Consider the following 19984-nt stretch of genomic DNA (forward strand, 5'->3'; position numbering starts at 1 on the left):
TGTTTGCAGCCTCTCCTGTAGTAGGGCGCTTGCACTGAGAGACACATGGGGCCCTAGTATATCATGTTCCCTGGTTCCCCACCCCATTCCATTTCCCTTTATTTGTACAGATGTTAGACATTTTGTGGTCCCCCCCCTCATCTCAGGCCTATGATAGAATTATTCCCTCCTTTTCTCCTCTTGATTTGCCGTGCTGGTGAGTGGCCAGTTTATTCCCCAAAATAGGCAGCCTTGACCCAGGAAGTGGACGTGGCCACCAGGCTGATTTCCGTAGCAGTCTGACTGCAATTTAAATTTTTTTCAAACACCTTTAGCTGCAGCCAAGCGTGAAGCTCTTTTGCTGTACACCAGGCTTCATTTTTGTTCAGGGAGGTACAGTCGGCACCTCTCCTTGCCTCAGCATGAGTGAATGAGGCCCACAGTGTACATAAGGAGCGATTCACATGAAGATCAGGTTATTTCTGTCTATGAAAATCAGGAGTTTGGTTTTGTGTATGATTTTAGGGAGCAGACACTAGCCTTGATGAAGGAGAGGGGAAGAGCTCAGAAAAAGCCAAAGAGTCTGCTACACATGTATTTGGTGCCAACACTCCAATTGTTTCCTGCAGTTTTGACAGTAAGTTTTTTGCCAGATATATTCTTCACTGACACGCTTCTGTTGTTATACATTCCAATCCCTGATAATCGGTAGCCAAGTAGTGGACCTCATCTTCCTTCGCCCACATCCTACCTGTTTATTTCTGTCATCCACTTGTTGCATCTTGTTACTAACCAAGATTGTAATTTGTTTAGGACAAGGTCTGTATTTTAATTATATGCTTGTAGAGCTCCGAGCAATAAGATGATCCCTGACAGGAACCCTAGAGTGGCTACTGGAAGACAAACAACACATAATACAACTAAGAATTTTAACTCTTTTTCCATCATTTGAAAATCTAATTGTAAATCCTATCAGGAGAAAAAATAATAAATACGTTTGAGTGAACAGGACCAAAACCAATACACTGGGCTGTACATGGGCCAAATCTCTCACAGCTCATAATCATAATGAAAACTTTCACAGCCTTAGGGGTAATGAGTAATAGTGTTGATAAGTGCCTTACAGATTTCTAATGTAGATTGATAGAAAAGATGTAACATATTAATAACATCTCAGTATAGACCATTGTACAATTGACCCTCCTTTCACTCTACTCTTTTGGAAACAAAAGTGTGTTTTATTGGCTATGCAATCAAAGAAGTCAACCAGACTTTCCATTGCCAAATCAGAATACAAAACTGAGTTGCATTTCAGTCTCAGACCTAACCTAGATCCAGACAACATAATTTAGATCTTGATTTTAATGATCCTCTGTCAGCTTGTCTCTGCTACTTTTTACACATCCTCTTATTTCAGTCTACTGGTACCTCTGAGACCTCTACCTTCTTTTTAACCAGAGTCAAATCTGAGAGTGGCTTGAGGGAAAGGTCCCATAGTTTTGGATTATAATCTGTTTAACTGGTTTTCGGGATTCAAACAGGATGCTAGGGATTGGAGTCAGCAACTCCTAGCACAGGTGCCAAGAGTGGCATGCGAGCCAAATTTCATTGGCGTGTGAGGCAGGCTCTCATCCCTGTTCCTCCTCTCCCATGCAGCTGGGAGCTTGCTCAAAGCCATGCTGCCTGTGGATTAACAAAAGACCAGCTAATGCTACCAACCACCACCTAAATGGTAAAGCTCTGCATCTTTATTAATTTATTAATGAAGCTGCTGTAAGTAGGACTGTTAGGCTGTGTCTACACTACAGAAATAACTTTGAAGTTGCTTACCACTTACCAAAGTAAGCAACTTCGAAGTTGATCATCTACACACACCTTAGTTCGAAGTTCAACTTCAAAGTAGGGCACTACTCCATTCCTGGGAATGGAATAAGGACTTCAAAGTTGGGCTCCCTACTTCGAAGTTAACTTACGAAGTAAGGGAAAAATGTGTGTAGACTCTCTGCTGGCTACTTCGAAGTTAGTTCCTAGTGACTTTTAAAAGTACCACCAGCACTCAGACCGTACACAGAGGTCAAAAGGTCAAATTTTGGCACTTTGCTTCCGAAAGGTTGCTGACCCCTACAAGGGATCATGATCTACTTTGTGCTGGGCTGTAGAAGGAGCTCCTACATATGAGCCTGATGATGCCAGCATATTGATCATGAATAATCATGTTAACATATAGTGCTAACCTTGCTTGTGCTTATAATAATACATGGAGATATACATATCTGATAGAACTGGAAGGGACGTCAAGAGGTCATAAGTCCAGTCCCCTGCCCTCTCGGCAGGACCAAGCACCATCTCTGACAGATATATATATATATATATATATATTTTAATCTATTTGCTTAGATACCTAAACGGCCTCCTCAGGGACTGAACTCACAACCCTGGGTTTACAAGGCCAATGCTCAAACCACAAATCCCCTAATGTACATTGTTAGAAACTATGTAACATATTAGTTGAGAAGCTATTGAATGCCCATTTTATAAATGCTAAATAGTCTAATTAAAGAAATCATGCTTGTTTAATTCTAGCACTACATTTGGATTCTCATTTTGTTTATTTTGTATAGGAGTGTTTAGTTACCACCTTCGCTGCTACCTCTATCAGGCAAGAAGTCTTATGGCTTTAGACAAAGACAGTTTCTCAGGTATGTAAAAGTCCTATTAAAGTCTCAGCATATTTCCACAATAACAAAGCCCTTCCCTACAATGAACAAATAGCTTGTTTCAGCTTTCGGATAGTTTGCTTCACCTGCTGTAGGCCCCTATGGCAATAATTACAGCTTTACTTAGTGGGATCTGAAGCTGGTGAGCACATCCCCAAAGTGAACCGTACTAACCAGTAAGGAGGGGTAGTTAGTGTGTCTGGGGAATTCACTGATTCAGCAGCATCCCCTTGACAGCTCTGCCTGCTGCCTTCCCCAGGAGATACCTGCAGAGAAAAGGGCCATGCAAACATTGCCTGTACTTCTCAAGAGGTGAATCTCTTCTGGGCCCTACCAATCCCCTTTTTGGTCCAAGGCTGTATGCTGTGTAGCCCTGCCTTCCGCCCATGGGACCAATGGTAAATGGAGCTATAGCTGCTTGTTGTATCAACAAGTTCTTGCCTTATCTAAAGTTTTACTTTACTTAAGCAATAATATTGACTTGTATGCCAATTTCAAATTATATGTGCCTTATGACTAAGCCTGGATCTTATTTATTTGTGGAAACATATTCATCAGTTTTTAAATGTACAGGAAGTAAAAAATGCTTTACCCCTCAATAGGCAATAGTGACACATTATTTCCTGTAAAGATGAATAAATTGTAATAGTTTATCCATGGTAGCATGATGATCCGATAAATTGCTTTAACTTATGGTATTCATTTGTCTGACTTTGTCATAGCTCCATAGGAAAGTATGATATTTTCTTCTAGGTGTACCAGTCTGTATCTTTGTAATCTGAGTAAACTAACTCTAGGATGATCTTGTACTTAATATTTGTTAGTTGCAATGAAAAATTCCCCTGGTGGGGCAGCATATAAACATAACTTTGAACTTCTAGCAGGGTAGGATTAGAATGAATACATTGTACATGAGGGGCTGAGTTTTACAGGGTGGGGTTGTTTGTTTTTCCACATTTCCATCCTCTTCCTCTCACTCTTTTTTCCTTTTTATTATGAATTGAACAGGCCTAGTGCATTCCATCATTTGTAACAGAAATGTAGAATGAGTACAAACAGTGTAGCCACAATATTGTTTTCTCTTACATTGCATGAGATCAGTTTTTGTTTACATTGCATGTGTCATTGTTTTGGGAATTTTTGAATATACAGCAATTTAAAAGAAATACAAAGAAATTCTAACAGTCCCCCTAGCTGATGTACGTCTAGCTCAAAACCAGTACCTCAAATGCAGATAAAAGTAAACCTAAACTTGTACTTCTATGGCAATAATGTTTGAAGAGTTACACAAAACACATGAAATGTGAATTAATTACTTAGAACTAGAGGCTGTTGAAACTGACCTAAAGATAACCTTTAAAATAGCCTCTGGTGTTTGGTAATGACAATTTGTACAGGAAATGTTAATATCCATCATCAAATACCTTCTTCAGAGATCCAGATGATTTAGAGGTATACTTAATAGTAGGCCTAGAACACTGTATTCATTTAGTTCTGTTTCATAAGAGGAAGGGGATGCCATAAATAAGCATGTCTGAGACCAAAGCTTGATCTGTGCAATAGCATGGTAGAATTTATTGTTCTGCAACTAGTCAGAACTAGAATGATCTCTTTGTATTATTTATGACTCCATAGAGTTGTACATCAACACAGACATCAAGGAAAAGCTTAGATGAAAGATACAGATAAATAATTTTAAGAGAAGACTAGGATAGCCAAAATTTAATTTTAGTTTTCAAATTAACTTTGATTCATAGGACTTTTTAATTATTTCACATATTAGTGTTATGTTCAGCATGCAAATTCTGCAGTAACCAGAATATGAATTTAAAAGTTCATCATCAGTTCTGTGTTAACTGTTCCATTGCGTGTGATGATGTATTTGTGTATCATGGAAGGCTTTGAAAAGGGGACCAGATGGCTCAGGGAACTGGTAAATAAATGTGGGAGGTTTTTACCTTCAAGTGGTAGTTTCAAATCCAGGCATGTCTGATAGTGAAAAATATTACTAATCTTGTGACATCTTAGGTTTTGCCACTGGATTCACCTGTGTGGATCCCAGGAACTTGATGGCTCAAGTCCTTTAGATAGAAAGGACAGGGTTTAATGAGGGAGAAGTGATAGATGTGGTATACCTAGACTTCAGTAAAGCATTTGATACGGTCTCTCATGATATTCTTATAAAAAAACTAGGCAAATACAATTTAGATGAGGCTACTATAAGGTGGGTGCATAACTGGCTGGAGAACCGTACCCAGGGAGTAGTAGTTAATGGTTCTCAATCCTGCTGGAAAAGTATAACAAGTGGGATTCCGCAGGGGTCTGTGTTAGGACTGGTTGTGTTCAATGTCTTCATCAATGATTTAGATATTAGCATAGAAAGTACGCTTATTAAGTTTGCAGATGATACCAAGTTGGGAGGGGTTGCAACTGCTTTGGAGGGTAGGGTCATAGTTCAAAATGATCTGGATAAATTGGAGAAATGGTCTGAGGTAAACAGGGTGAAGTTTAATAAGGACAAACGCAAAGTGCTCCACTTGGGAAGGAACAATCAGTTTCACATATAGAGAATGGGGAGAGACTGTCTAGGAATGACTACAGCAGAAAGGGATCTAGGGATTATAGCGGACCACAAGCTAAATATGAGTCAACAGTGTGATGCTGTTGCAAAAAAAGCAAACATGATTCTGGGATGCATTAACAGGTGTGTTATGAACAAGACACGAGAAGTCATTCTTCCGCTGTACTCTGCGCTGGTTAGGCCTCAGCTGGAGTATTGTGTCCAGTTCTGGGCACCGCAGTTCAAAAAAGATGTGGAGAAACTAGAGAGGGTCCAGAAAAGAGCGACAAGAATGATTAAAGGTCTAGAGAATGTGACCTATGAAAAAAGGTTGAAAGAATTGGGCTTGTTTAGTTTGGAAAAGAGAAGATTGAGGTGGGGGACATGATAGCGGTTTTCAGGTATCTAAAATGGAGTCATAAGGAGGAAGGAGAAAACTTGTTCTTCTTGGCCTCTGAGGATAGAACAAGAGGCAACGGGCTTAAACTGCAGCACAGGAGGTTTAGGTTGGACATTAGGAAAAAGTTCCTAACTGTCAGGGTGGTCAAACAGTGGAATAAATTGCCAAGGGAGGTTGTGGAATCTACATTGCTGGAGATATTTTAAGAACAGGTTAGATAGACATCTATCAGGGATGGTTTAGATAGTACTTGGTCCTACTATTGGGGCAGGGGGCTGGACTTGATGGCCTCTCAAGGTCCCTTCCAGTCCTAGTGTTCTATGATTCTATGTGATGCAGCACACACAGAATGAAGGGTGTTTAAGGCAAAACTGGAACATTTGTTATCATGGGGAATTGAAAGTTAAGTTTTGGCCCCTCTAGTGGGCAAATAGCAAGAGCAATGGGATTGAGCCTTTTTCTGTTCCCTGCAGGGTTAGCTCCATTAAGCTATCTTTGGTTCCCCAAGACCAGCTTAGAAATCTCACTGGAAAGTTCTCGATATTTTTGGGGACTCTCTTTTTGCCCCACCATTCCCACAAACACAATGCAGTTTTACAGGGATGTGGAAGACTACTTTCACCATCTCCAACTCAAAGAATACTTTCAACATGACACCAAACAACGTACTGATCCACAGATACCCTCCCACCTACAGTACAAGAAGAATAATTATGCATAGACTCCCCCCGATGATTGAAACAATGGACTGGACCTATACATAAAGTGCTTCTGCCAATGTGTGCAGACAGAAATTCTGGAAAAACAGCATCGCTTGTTCCATAACCTCAGTGGTGCAGAATGCAATGCCATCAATGGCCTCAGAAACAACTCTGATGTAAAATCCAAGAGGCTGACAGAAGAGGTGCTGTTGCCATCATCAATAGGACAGACTACCAAAAAAGAGGCTGCCAGGCAACTAATACAACTTCTACAAGTTACTGTCCTCTGGTCCCACTGAAGAGTACACTAAGAAACTACACCATCTGCTCAAGACACTCCCGACAAAAGCACAGGAACAAATCTACACAGACACTGTCTTAGAGCCCCAACCAAGTTTATTCTATCTACTGCCCAAGATCCATAAACCTGGGGAGAGATAGCTCAGTGGTTTCAGAACTGGCCTGCTACACCCTGGGTTGTACATTCAGTCCAGTCCTTGAGGAGGCCATTTAGGGGTCTGGGGCAAATAGACGAACACCTACAGGACCTTTACCAAGATTTTCTAAAACTACAATACCTCCCTAAGGAAGAGAAGAAACAGGTTGACAAAGCCAGACATACCCGGAAGCCGGAAGCCACCTGCTACAAGACAGGCCCAGCAAGGAAGACAACTGAACACCACTGGCCCTTGCCTACAGCTCCCAGCTAAGACCTCTCCAGCACATCATCAGTGATCTACAACCCATCTTGGACAATGATCCCTCACTCTCACAGACCTTGGGAGGCAGGCCAGTCCTTGCCTACAGACAGCCTGCCAACCTGAAACAAATACTCACCAGCAACTATACACCGCACCACAGTAACTCTAACTCAGGAACCAATCCCTGGAACAAACCTTGGTACCAACACTACTCACATATCTATACTAGGGACGCCATCACAGGACCTAACCACATCAACCACACCATCAGGGGCTCGTTCACCTGCACATCTACTAATGTAATATATGCCACCGTGTGCCAGCATTGCCCCTCTTCCATATACATTGGCTAAACTGAATAGTCTCTATGTAAAAGAATAAATGGACACAAATCAGATATCAGAAACGGTAACATACAAAAACCTATAGGAGAACATTACAGACTCCCTGGACACTCAGTAATAGATTTAAAAGTAGCCATCCTACAACAAAAAATGATTCCAAAGAGAGACTGCAGAGCTACAATTCATTTACCAATTTGATGCCATCAATCAAGGACTGAACAAAGATTGGGAGTGGCTGGCAAGCTACAAAAGCAGGTTTTTCCTTTCTTGGTGTTCACACCTTCAAATTAGCTGCTGGGAGTGGGCAACATCCTCCCTGACTGAAGTGACCTTGTCAACTCTGGCCTTTCATCTTGACTGGGACTCCCTTCTTTTCATGAGCCTGTATATTTATGAGCTGCCTCTGGAATCCCCAATACATGCATCTGACGAAGCAGGTCTTTGCCCATGAAAGCTTATGCTCCAAAAAACCTGTTAGTCTGTAAGGTGCCACGGGACTTCTTGGTGTTTTTGCGGATACAGACTAACACAACTACCCTTCCAATACTTGTCAACAATTTTTGGGTATCATCAGGCCAAAAATAATTATTTTTATTATTTCTGTGTGATGGTGTTTAGGCACTAGTATTTGTGAGTCAAGCTGGAACAGGAAGTGCACAGGAATGTGAAAGTGAAGAAAAAATGGGGAACTTTTCAAGCCTCAAGAGGTTCAGTGGAGGAGTAGGTGAAGCTCGAAGTCGGATTAGTGTTCATAGCTCACATGCAGAGGTTCACAGTTAAAACCCTTCCACTCTAAATGGCGGCTACTTCATTTTAGGTGGGTGGAGAGTAACGTATCTAGTTATTTCTACCACACTTTCACTGTGGTGTCAGTGAATATTGGATTTTAGAGTTACATGCAATGCGTACAATATTAGCAGGATAATCTGTTTCTAATCAATACAGTAGAATGTTATACTTTTGTAATAGGGATGTCTTCTGCCAGCTGTGCCCTTCCCCCAGTCCCCATAAGTGCTTTGTTGTGGATTGAGGTATAGTGAATTGAACTAGGAAGAGACAAAAAGGGAAGACAAACAATGTGGGCCAGATCATCTTTGCTGGCTAATTTTTACCATCTGAAGATCTGGCCCTGTTTTTTTAAAGTATATATTTTAAATCTTTGTATGGTCTTTCAGATCCATACGCTCATGTTTCATTCCTCCATCGAAGCAAAACAACTGAGATCATCCATTCAACTCTGAATCCTACGTGGGACCAAACGCTTATATTTAATGAAATTGAAATCTATGGAGACCCACAGGCAGTAGCACAAAATCCACCATATGTGGTTATTGAACTTTTTGACAATGACCAAGTGGTATGTGAAGTTTTTGTCTTGATTCTCCTTTGGTTATTTACTTGAAGGTAACAGATTAATTAAGTTTATGATTTCTGATTGGCCAATTTGTCCAGGGCAAAGATGAGTTTCTAGGAAGAAGTATTTGTTCTCCAATGGTAAAGCTAAATCCAGGAGTGGATATCACACCTAAGCTTCTCTGGTATCCTGTAATGAATGGTGGCAAAGCTTGTGGAGACATCCTCTTTGCTGCTGAGCTTATTCTGAGGGACAAGGTAATTTAAATATATTCATCTAATCTGAATGGTATATTGAAACACCCACAGCAGCGTATGTTTGCCTATATACTTGTACTTTATTTAAGAAAAAGGAGAGAAACAAGTTTCTGTATCTGTCTTCATAGGATGACTCCAACCTTCCAATTCTTCCACCACAAAGAGCACCTCAGCTTTACATGGTACCTCAGGGAATTAGACCTGTTGTGCAGCTCACTGCTATTGAGGTACTATATGCTGCTGAAATAAACTGAATAAGAATCTCCATGTGTAGGTAGAAAATGTCTTTATATCTTTGCTTCCATAAGCAATGTCACAGGCTTTGTCAGCACTAGCCCCTTCTTTTCGAAAGGGGCATGGTAATGAGCGAGGACAGAAAATGCTAATGAGGCACTGCCATGAATATGCAGCACCTCATTAGCATAATAGCAGCCGCAGCAATTCAAAAGTTCTGCTTTCAAATTGCGTGCCATCCGTGTAGATGGGGGCTTTTGAAAGGGCCCCCCAGAGTTCGAAAGCCCCTTCTTCCTACAGTAAGGTCTCAGAGTACACAAACTCAGAGTACGCAACCCTGCTCTTATGTGCCTGACCCCGATTCTTATTGTAAACCCTGTAGTGTGCTTTCCAGTTGCGCTTAACTCGCTCCCTCTGTCCTGGCTCAACCCCACTGGCTCTGCACGGCCCGGGATCAGCCTCCCCCTCTCCACAGCTCTGCTCACCACCCACACGTAGCTCCTGATCACCCCCCCACCCCCTGGCCATCCCTGCCTCTGGTTCTAGCTCACCACCCCTCAGGTGCGACTCCGACTCAACCCCCTGGTTCCTGTTCAACACCTCCTGCTGGCTCACACCCCACACACGGCTCTGGCTCACTTGCCACCTCCCCCCCGGCTCTGGCTCACCACCCTCACGCATGGCTCTGGTTTACCCTCCACCCCCTGCCCTGATTTAAACTCCCCACCTGTGGTTCCAATTGAAACCCCTCACATACAGCCCCATTACCATACTCCTGCCCCGATTTAAACCCCCCGTGCGTGGCTCTAGTTTAACCCCCCTCAACTCCTGATGCGCAGTCCCAGTTCAACCCCCCTGCCAGCTCATCACCCATGCTCGGCTCTGGCTCCAGTTCAACCCCCGCCGTGGCCCAGCTCACCGTCCGCGTGTGGCTCTAGCTCACCTGCCACCCTCACCTCTGGCTCACCACCCCTCACACATGGTTCCAGTTCACCCCCCATGCGCGGCTCCATTTCCATCCTCCCGCCCCAGTTTAAACCCCCACCCCCCGCCGTCTCACCACCTGCGCCTGGCTCTGGCTTCCGTTCAGCCTCCTGCCATGTCCTGGCTCGCCACCTGAGAAGGGTTCTGGCTCACCACCCCGCACACAGCTTCAGCTTAACTCCACCCCTCTCCCCCCTGCAGCTCTAACCCACCCCAGCTTTATTCCCCCTCTACCTCCTGTGGCCCCAACCCACCACCAGGCTTAATGCTCCCCAACTGCCCCCCCCACTCCAGGACTTACCTTTCTGCTGCTTCCCTGGCTGCAGAACATGTGTTCTGCCGGGGAAAAAGCCAGACCCCAACTTGCATGAAATCCAGGTTACGCAAGGGTGCGTGGAACGGAACCTTTGCATATGCTGCGACCTTACTGTATTCGGTTTTAGGAATAAGGTGCTTTCAAAGATTGGGAGGTCCTTTCAAAAGTCCCCATCTACACGGGTGGTGCACGATTTAAAAGTGGCACTTTTGAATGGCCACGGCTGCTGCTATGCTAATGAGCTGCTGCATATTCATGGTAGTACCTCATTAGCATCTTCTGGCCTCGCTCTTTACCATGCCCCTTTCAAAAAAAAGGGGCTAGTATAGACGTAGCCATAATGAAATAGATACAAATGGCTTATTTTCCAGTACAGTGTCATTAACATTTTTATGTAAAAAACCTTGATATATGTGTGAGCCATACTTTATAATTGGAAAGACAGTGTTTCCCCCTTTCTGTTAGTATTTCAGTATCATTTTAGCACACTGGTTAACCTTAGTAACGCTTACTTTATATTTTATTTACAGATTCTTGCCTGGGGTTTACGAAACATGAAAAGCTACCAAATGGCTTCTGTAACTTCCCCAAGTCTTATTGTAGAGTGTGGTGGTGAAATGGTGGAATCTGTTGTGATCAAAAACCTAAAAAAAACACCAAATTTTCCATGTTCTGTTCTCTTCATGAAAGTGGTATGATAACATTACAGTGCAAAGATCTGCAGTGGTATTAAGTGTTCTACAATCTAGGTTTAATTTTTAGTGTAAAAATCAATAACACAAGCACATTCAGCTTAACATAAGACATTCATCTTTGACTCTGAATGTTCTCATAATGATAATTAAACATTTCTACATACATTCTAACCAAATCATGTATTCCCATTAGCTACTAATCAATATAATTATGTTGCTTATCTGTTTACAGCTGCATGTGTGAATTTATAAGCCCTCATTTTTGGTATATACGAGGCTGAAAAAAATCTTATTTTAAAGAAATATATGCATTTTAAAAGATTGTTATATTGTCATTACATTAGTATAGAATGGAGTTGTATGAAGGGAATTCAATGTAAAATTACTGAAAATGTGATCCAATCTAATGTTTGCTCAGGCAAAAAAAAAATCTGTATTCTCATCCATCATGGTTCTAAACACAAGAAACTAAACTTTATTTTTTACTTTTAGCTTTTGCCCAAAGAGGAGCTCTACACTCCACCACTAGTTATTAAAGTGGTAGACCACAGACAATTTGGGCGGAAACCAGTTGTGGGACAGTGTACCATTGACTCCCTGGAAGACTTCCGCTGTGACCCCTATAATACTGAAGAAGACATTGCACCACAATTAAAAGGTAGGCAGCTAAAAAAGACAACAGTTATCCTTTCCTGAGGAAGATTGGAGTAATTCACCTTGAATGTTCTCTTTCTATGTATACTGAGTAGATTTATAGCCATGTAGTACTGTATGTTGTTTGTGACGTTGTGGCTTGAGTGGAAAATCAAACCCACTGTATTAATGAGCAATGTAGCAGTCTACAGAGAAGCAGTGAGCAATAACAGGCCCATGCGCTGGAGGCAATTCAGTAGGGTTAGCTCTGGGGGGCTACTGCCACTTTGTTTACTTGAGCCTCCACAGGTCTAAGCACCTGCAGCTCCTATTGGCCACAGATAGCTGTTCCTGGCCAATAGGAGCTGCAGGAAGCAATGCCCTGGTCCGTACTGTTTCCTGCAGCTTCCGTTATCTGGGAATGGTGATCCACAGCCAATGGGAGCTGCAAGTCCCTGGACCTGAAGAGAGACAGGTAAATAAAGTGCCGGCAGCCCACCACAGCGAACCCTGTTGAACTGCCTCCAACTTATTACCCACCCTGATATAGAGCCTTAGAAGAGAGGCAACAACCTACAGGGTAACATCTGTATTCTTACAACTGACAGTGTCAGACAGTTGGATTACATGACATCTCCAAAAGGCTTCTGTAGCATGTGCATACAGTATGACTGCCTTTAAATTACCATTGTAATTGGTAGTAGTGATACAAAGAACCACACTCAGAGAGATGAAAGACTGAAAAGCAAAGGGGAAGTTATTAGAAAGATGGCTTTGCAATTTATGGGTTAGTTTATTTTCAAAGCCATTCTTCATTTAAACTTCCCACCTTTTACCTAGTTTACATTCAGTGCTTCTTAGAAAGCCATCATCGTTATTCGAGAGAATGGATGGAAACATCAGAATAGCTTTAAAAAACAGAAAAGCAAAAACCATAAGTAGCCACTTGAGTATCCAAATAGATCAACTTGAAGATAAGATTCATAACAGACCACCTCAGTTTACTGTGCTGTATCATCATATTATGTATACGAGACATCATTTTTTCCATTGCAGTCCATTATGGGAAGATTTTGAAAAGCATAAATGGCAGATAAGATTCTAACATTTATTGACTTTCAATAGACGTTAGCGCCTACCTGCCATTTGCAGGTTTGAAAATGTCCTGTCACAGTCTACTGGATTTGTTACGTGTTTGTGTGTGAGAGAAAAATATGTATGTATGTAACTAATTCTAGCTAATTCTGAGTAGTAGTTAACAAAAGATGGCAAATAATTGCTTGTTCTAAAAAGTCAAAAGTGCCAAATAAACGTTTTGACATCTGTAGCATTTGAATTTAAATTCTGATAACAAAACTGATCAGCGTATTTCATCTTAGGAACATGTTTCATTCACAGTTAGCCTCCTGTCTGCGGCGCCTCGTCAGGATGTGGTCATTGAAATGGAGGACGCACAACCACTGCTAGCAGCTCAGGTAATCTTTGAAATTTGATGCTTGACATTCATATTTTGGATGCATGATTTACTAATAACTACTTAGCATACAACTTTGCTGGCATTCTGCGCAAGTTCGAGAAGTAGCTGTAAAATTATTGGAGCATTTTGGAGTGTCATTTACAATAAATGTGTACTGTGGCAGTGGAGCAAAGGAAGTATTTTAATTATTCTTATCTTTTTTGTGGTTACCATTGAAATTACATATTCTATGCAAGGTAGAGCTGAGTAAATAATTAAGAATAATGTATTCCCAACCTATGATTCTATCAGGGCTTTTTGCGTGGCAGAACACATTGAAACAGCATTCCGCTACCTTTTCCCCCATTATTTTAGAGCCATGGGGCGCATCCAGCCACAGGGTGCCTCCAGCCGCGGATCACATGCCGCGGGGCTTCTCCAGTCATGGCTCATGCACTGCAGAGTGCCTCCAGCAATGGAGCTCCTCCGGCTGGGGCGCTCACCTCCAGCTCATAGCTATTCACAAACCATATGTCCAGGCAGTCAGGGAGCCTGCCTGGGAAACCTGCAGAGCTGCTGGCTTGGAGTTGGCCAGGTAAGTCTCCTGGCCAGTGCCTGCCTCTGGCACCCCAGACCTGCCCTCTCACCAATCATCTGACCCCTACTCCTGCCACTCTATTCCATGTAATCTAAATCCTCTGACTCCCTCCTGTACCCACTCCCGTACCCTGCATCCCAGTCACCTGCTCCAGGTCACAATTGCTTCCTTCACCCAAACTCCCTTCCAGACCCCACAGATCCTGCACCTCCTCCATTAATATGGAAGGGGGCAGCCCTTGACCACTTACCAAATTCTTGGTATGGCCCCTCATCAGAAATTATTACCCATCCCTGAGCTAGACTGAGGACTGCAGTGGACCCCTGAGACTCATGACAAGACAGTGGGTTGCTGCTTCCATTGGAAGAAGAGCAGGGCAATAATACAAAGGTGTCCCATCGTGGGCCATGGATTGAAACCAGTGTGGGGTCTGGACAGGCAGAGGAATGGAAGTGACAGTGGTGGTACACTGCTAGCAGAGGGTGCCCTACATCAGGGGGTCAGTAGAGCTGATTCCCAGACATCTGAGTGGGAGGTGCTGGGGCAGAGATTCAACCCCCGACATTGCCTTTTTCCCCCTTTAACTTAAAATAGTTGTTACATATTTTAGGCAGTTTTACACGTCCAGCATGTACAGTTCCAGTGGATCACTTTCCATCAAAAAAGTGTTTTAAGACCGTTATTTTTAATTATTTTCTCTAAAATTGAATACACTAACCCCTATGAGGAATCATCAAACTTGAGTTCTGGCTCCTTTTTTTCCTAGTGAAAAAAAGCACTGGATTCTATGAACCAATGCATTCTGTTCTCAGTTTATTCTATCTGGTCAGGAATTGTCTGTGAGTAGTTTATAATTTTACAGTTTTCTATTTCAAATCATTCACTAAATACCTTTGGTGAATAACTTTTAATCACTAGGAAATTCATGAGCAATTTCTTATTGGTGTTCAGATATAAAATTCTAGAAACGTTGATTGGCTTGATTGGACTCATAGGTTATATAGCACGTTTCCATTTCCTGGTTGGATGAGTTACACTTAGTATCAAGTTTCTGTTGTGAATATTTGCATTGACAAGTTCTAAACCTGTGCTCTATGAATATTATTGCTTAGTTTCAAATGTTTTTGTGTCCACTCTGGCCCATGCACTTGTTTTCTGAACTGTTCATATAAAGCAACCACAAAAGCCAACGTGAATTCAATAGTAAACACCACTCAGGTTGAAGTGTTTGAGAACACACTTGCTATACAGTTTTGAGAGATTTGCCCAGATTTAATGCTTAACACACTGAATCTTAAACAACTACTTCTGTGCTTATTTAACGTTTTTGCTTTTGTCATTGGTGTTTGCACTTATGATGTGCATTAGTTTTGAAATGCTTTTCTTGCTTTACTGAGGCTCCCTCTCTCTGCGATTTTCTTTTGTCTTTCATGTTGCATAACTTCTCTGTAATTATGATCTATAAACAGTGTCTGTGCAAGCAGCAGGTGTTTATCACAGGAGTGCTGGTATATCAACACAGATATTAATATTTGCAAGCAGTTAACAGTATACATTCAGTCCACTCTCCTACCTTTCACTGACACAGTCACATCTGAAAATCATTTGCTGTTTGCATATGGCTGACCAAATACATTAATACACCAAAATAGTGAGTCTTCTATGTTGTTTGTGTGAAATATTTTACCTAATTTGGTTTGAAGGTTGCATTATGGATGTGAAAAACAGAAAGAGAAAGAAGGTGGAGATATCCCCACATTATTTTCTAAGAAACAGAGCGGATTATGATGTTAGCAGTAAAAGAGAAAGCAAGAAGAAGAGAGGGTTTGGAGGAAGAAATAAGTGACACATTGTTAATTTTAGCCACACTAAGCTTAAAGTTTTTATAGAAACAGCCAAGAGAGGATGGATTTGTGGATGCAAGGCCAAACAAGGACTAGGGTAGTGGCATGCAAAATATATTACCAATTAATGCTTTCCAAACACTTTAAAAATAAGTGAAATAAACCAAATGCAGGGGGAGGAATTTCTCTGGTCAACTGTCTTCATGCAGTGCAAAAGGACCTTGAACCAGCCAGAGATCAGGGAATGTTTCAGTGGCTTATGCAAGGGAACTCTCTGCCTCTTCTTGAACTATCTGATCTTCCCTCCACCCTCACCTTGAGCATACTGGGAATGAAGGGAATGCAATGTGGTGATAGGGTAATTTGAGCGGCTATGGCAAAGAATTGCCCAGTCCTTCACTGGCATAAATTTGAGCTGACATTGGGATTTGACACCTGTGACTCAGGAAGCCACAACTGGCTCTGTTCTTCCTTTTTGAAAGGAGTGGAAAATCAAGACCTTGGTATAAAGGATTTATTAATGCTCATTTGACATGACAGGTACATCTCAGTCATAGCTTTGCCACCATCCTTACCTCCTGAGTATTGTGGCCATTCCAAACTCACATCAAGTGAAATGTTTCTGCAGCCCCTGAGTATTGTATATTTGTTTCCTTTTTGTCTTGTAGCTCTTGTACTGGTCTGATTCCTTCAGCAATCCTATTATAAAACCTTATTTTATACGTATTTGTAATTTAATTACAAAAGTTTGTTCTTTATTAAAATGTGAGGTCAAATCACAGTGATTTTAGGTTTGCAAAATTTGTCCCATAACTTATAGCCTTTTTCAAAGATTACTGACTGCAGATGAAACAAAACAGCAGTCATGTAGCACTTTAAAGACTAACCAAAGTGCTACATGACTGCTGTTTTGTTTTGTTAGAATATATACTAACATGGCTACCTCTCTGTTACTATTCAACATGATTTCAAATACTTTTAATTAACAAATTTCTTTTAAAAAATAACCAACACAAACAACCTCAACACTTTTAAAAACATTAAATTGTGCAGAGTCTTAGTCCATACTTTTGATATCAATTTTTTCTTAAAAAATAAAAGCAGACTGATAAAATTCAGGTTTAGAAGACAAATGTTTCAAACATAGGAACTTTTGCTTATTCACATCCATATTAGAGTTAAGCATATGTCAACAGCTTCAGGATTGACTATTTCTTTTTGTTGGTTTGTGTGATTCCAATTTTTCCTCTTCTACAAGCAAAGACTTTTTAATATAACAGAAGTCATGAATGAAAGCACTCTAGAACTTAGGAAAAGTTTATATTCAGATACAAAATTTGTGGCTTGGCCCTGTTTCTACTGTGTTCACTGAGGCTACGTCTACACGTGCCCCAAACTTCGAAATGGCCATTTGCATGGCCATTTCGAAGTTTACTAATGAAGCGCTGAAATGCATATTCAGCGCTTCATTAGCATGCGGGCGGCAGCCGCGCTTCGAAATTGACGCTCCTTGCCGCCGCGCGGCACGTCCAGACGGGGCTCCTTTTCGAAAGGACGCCGCCTACTTCGAAGTCCCCTTATTATGGGAATAATTCCCAATAAGTCCCATAATAAGGGGACTTCGAAGTAGGCGGCGTCCTTTCGAAAAGGAGCCCCGTCTGGACGTGCCGCGCGGCGGCAAGGAGCGTCAATTTTGAAGCGCGGCTGCCGCCCGCATGCTAATGAAGCGCTGAATATGCATTTCAGCGCTTCATTAGTAAACTTCGAAATGGCCATTTGCATGGCCATTTCGAAGTTTGGGGCACATGTAGACACGGCCTGAATGTGTTGTACACATCTGCCTTTTTCACTACTCATTCAGGATCTTAATGTTAGAAAGGGTGGACTCATTTAGAGACCTCATAATAGTGCATTTCCATACATTCTTATTTCTCACACAATAGTGACCCCATGGGAATAAGGGAATAAGGGGACTTCGAAGTAGGCAGCATCCTTTCGAAAAGGAGCCCCGTCTGGACGTGCCGCGCGGCGGCAAGGAGCGTCAATTTCGAAGCGCGGCTGCCGCCGGCATGCTAATGAAGCGCTGAATATGCATTTCAGCGCTTCATTAGTAAACTTCGAAATGGCCATTTGCATGGCCATTTCGAAGTTTGGGGCACGTGTAGACACGGCCTGAATGTGTTGTACACATCTGCCTTTTTCACTATTCATTCAGGATCTTAATGTTAGAAAGGGTGGACTCATTTAGAGACCTCATAATAGTGCATTTCCATACATTCTTATTTCTCACACAATAGTGACTTGATAGTCTCAGAGGGGCCGTGTTAGTCTGTGTCTTCAGAAAACAAAGCAAGCAATCCTGTAGCGCCTTAGACTAACAGTTTTATTTATTAGGTAAAGGTGCTACAGGACTGCTTGCTTTGTTTTGCATAGGAACTTGATGTTTAACATAAAATAGTAGATAAAAACAGGACTTTTGTGCTAATCATCTCAATGCCTTCCAAGTTCCCAATGATATTAGGAATTTTTATGTCACTTTATTATATACAAAAGAGATACCTAGGGTAAAAGTCCCAGTCCCAGTAAAGCCAATGGCAGACCTCCCATTGACTTCAGTGGGGCCAGGATTTCACCTTCAGAAGGGAAAACATATAAAATACTATGTAGTGTGCTTGACAACTTGTTTTAGAGCTGGACATCAATTTAGTAAATGTACTATTGTATTGTATACACTAGTAGCATCCATATGATGTAAGAACTCGTTAGAAGAATTATAACTACCTTTCTGGAAAGCATATGAGATGTGCAGATAACACACTAAGAATACAGATGTAGAAGTTTCATCAATTACATTCCAATTTCCAGTGCTTAAGCAGTATGTCAACAGCACTCAGCAAAATGGCTTCTCCAACAGCAGTGCATGTATGTATGACGCTAATGCATGAAGATAACTGAAGTGGGGATCGAGGTTCCTTGGTTATGAGGCTTTCACTTTGCTTTTGATAATTCCTCTATAGAGAGATTTTGGAGTGAAGGATGCTTTTATATCAAGTACAGCAGAATATTTACTATTACATGAGAGTTCTTCCAGTTCCTTTAAATGTCACCGCTATGCTTCAGAATCAATTATTAGTTTTGGTCTACTACTACTACTACTACTATTTGAATTTTGTTTAAAATGAAATTTTCCAACAGGAAAACATACTGTTGGATAAAATTAATCAAGAGTAAATAAAAACGTAATTCTGTTATCTTGCTAAGACTCCACTGTGCCTGAAACTACCAGGTCTCCATAACTTGGGGCAAATAAATAAATACTCGTTATGAAAGAAAATTTATAATAATAGCTAATGAAGTCACTGAATAGCTGATTGTTGCCAAGTGACTCTCTCTCTCCAAAATCTCAGTTTATCGAATAATGATTTGGCTTAAATCACTGGCATTCTCTAAATGACCCTTGCTTATTAATTATAACAGCACCGAAAATATAGATTATATTTACACTTTGCAGTGAGGATTTGTGCAGTTTGGATTTTAAACATTTTTCCAAGGTATTAAAAATATTATTTGAAAAGATATTTCAAAAACTATCACGCAAAATTCATATTAAACCATTCAGCTCCTTGAACATTACGATCTGATGAAATATTCATAGACCATAAATAACTAAATTTTGTGGTAAAGCCTCTTAATTTAGTTATTATGAATGAAGCTTTTCGTATAGCAATTCAAACAGATTTTTCCCCCATGGAAACTTTCATTCAGCTATCTTCAGCATTGTGAACTAGTTTTGAAAAAATAAAGATTAAAAATTCAAGGTCTTGAAAGTCATTACATTCTCTATCTGTTCAACTACAGGTATCAGACAAACTGCTCCTTTAGAAATTGTCATAAATCCTCATACTGGATGAAATTATTTGCAACCATTGGATACTTCTGATTTGATCTTAAGCTTAGCAATGCTGACTGAAATACAATACAGGACAATTACCTTCATGACAGAAATGAGGAATTTTAAGTAGTACACTTGTTGTATATACTCAAATGCTATTTTGGGGATTTCTTTTGGTTTGCGTAAGAATCTAGTGTTATGCCTCTAAATTAGAACACAGTGAGTGATGTGATGTCAGAAAATCACTAGCAGTAATCATTGTTTCTAAATAAGTCTGGTACAATACTTGCTGTTAATTGTACAATTAGTATGAAACAGA

The 19984-nt window shown here is 41.1% G+C and overlaps 1 protein-coding gene across 4 annotated transcripts in view; it reads left to right on the plus strand.

Annotated features, from left to right (window-relative positions):
- Positions 1 to 19984, plus strand: part of MYOF (myoferlin) — a 129824-nt gene that overhangs the window by 89420 nt on the left and 20420 nt on the right. For all 4 annotated transcript variants that reach the window (XR_012646308.1, XM_075000386.1, XM_075000384.1 and 1 more), the window contains 8 exons: positions 505 to 616; positions 2601 to 2678; positions 8578 to 8759; positions 8855 to 9013; positions 9142 to 9240; positions 11078 to 11239; positions 11735 to 11900; positions 13274 to 13350. Coding sequence is in view for 3 of the 4 variants with exons in the window: in XM_075000386.1 (XP_074856487.1) it covers positions 505 to 616; positions 2601 to 2678; positions 8578 to 8759; positions 8855 to 9013; positions 9142 to 9240; positions 11078 to 11239; positions 11735 to 11900; positions 13274 to 13350 (1035 nt within the window). In the remaining variant the exon portion in view is untranslated. The remainder of the gene's footprint in view (positions 1 to 504; positions 617 to 2600; positions 2679 to 8577; positions 8760 to 8854; positions 9014 to 9141; positions 9241 to 11077; positions 11240 to 11734; positions 11901 to 13273; positions 13351 to 19984) is intronic.

The sequence above is a fragment of the Carettochelys insculpta genome, chromosome 7 (assembly GCF_033958435.1).
Source record: "Carettochelys insculpta isolate YL-2023 chromosome 7, ASM3395843v1, whole genome shotgun sequence".
NCBI classification, from domain to species: Eukaryota; Metazoa; Chordata; order Testudines; family Carettochelyidae; genus Carettochelys; species Carettochelys insculpta.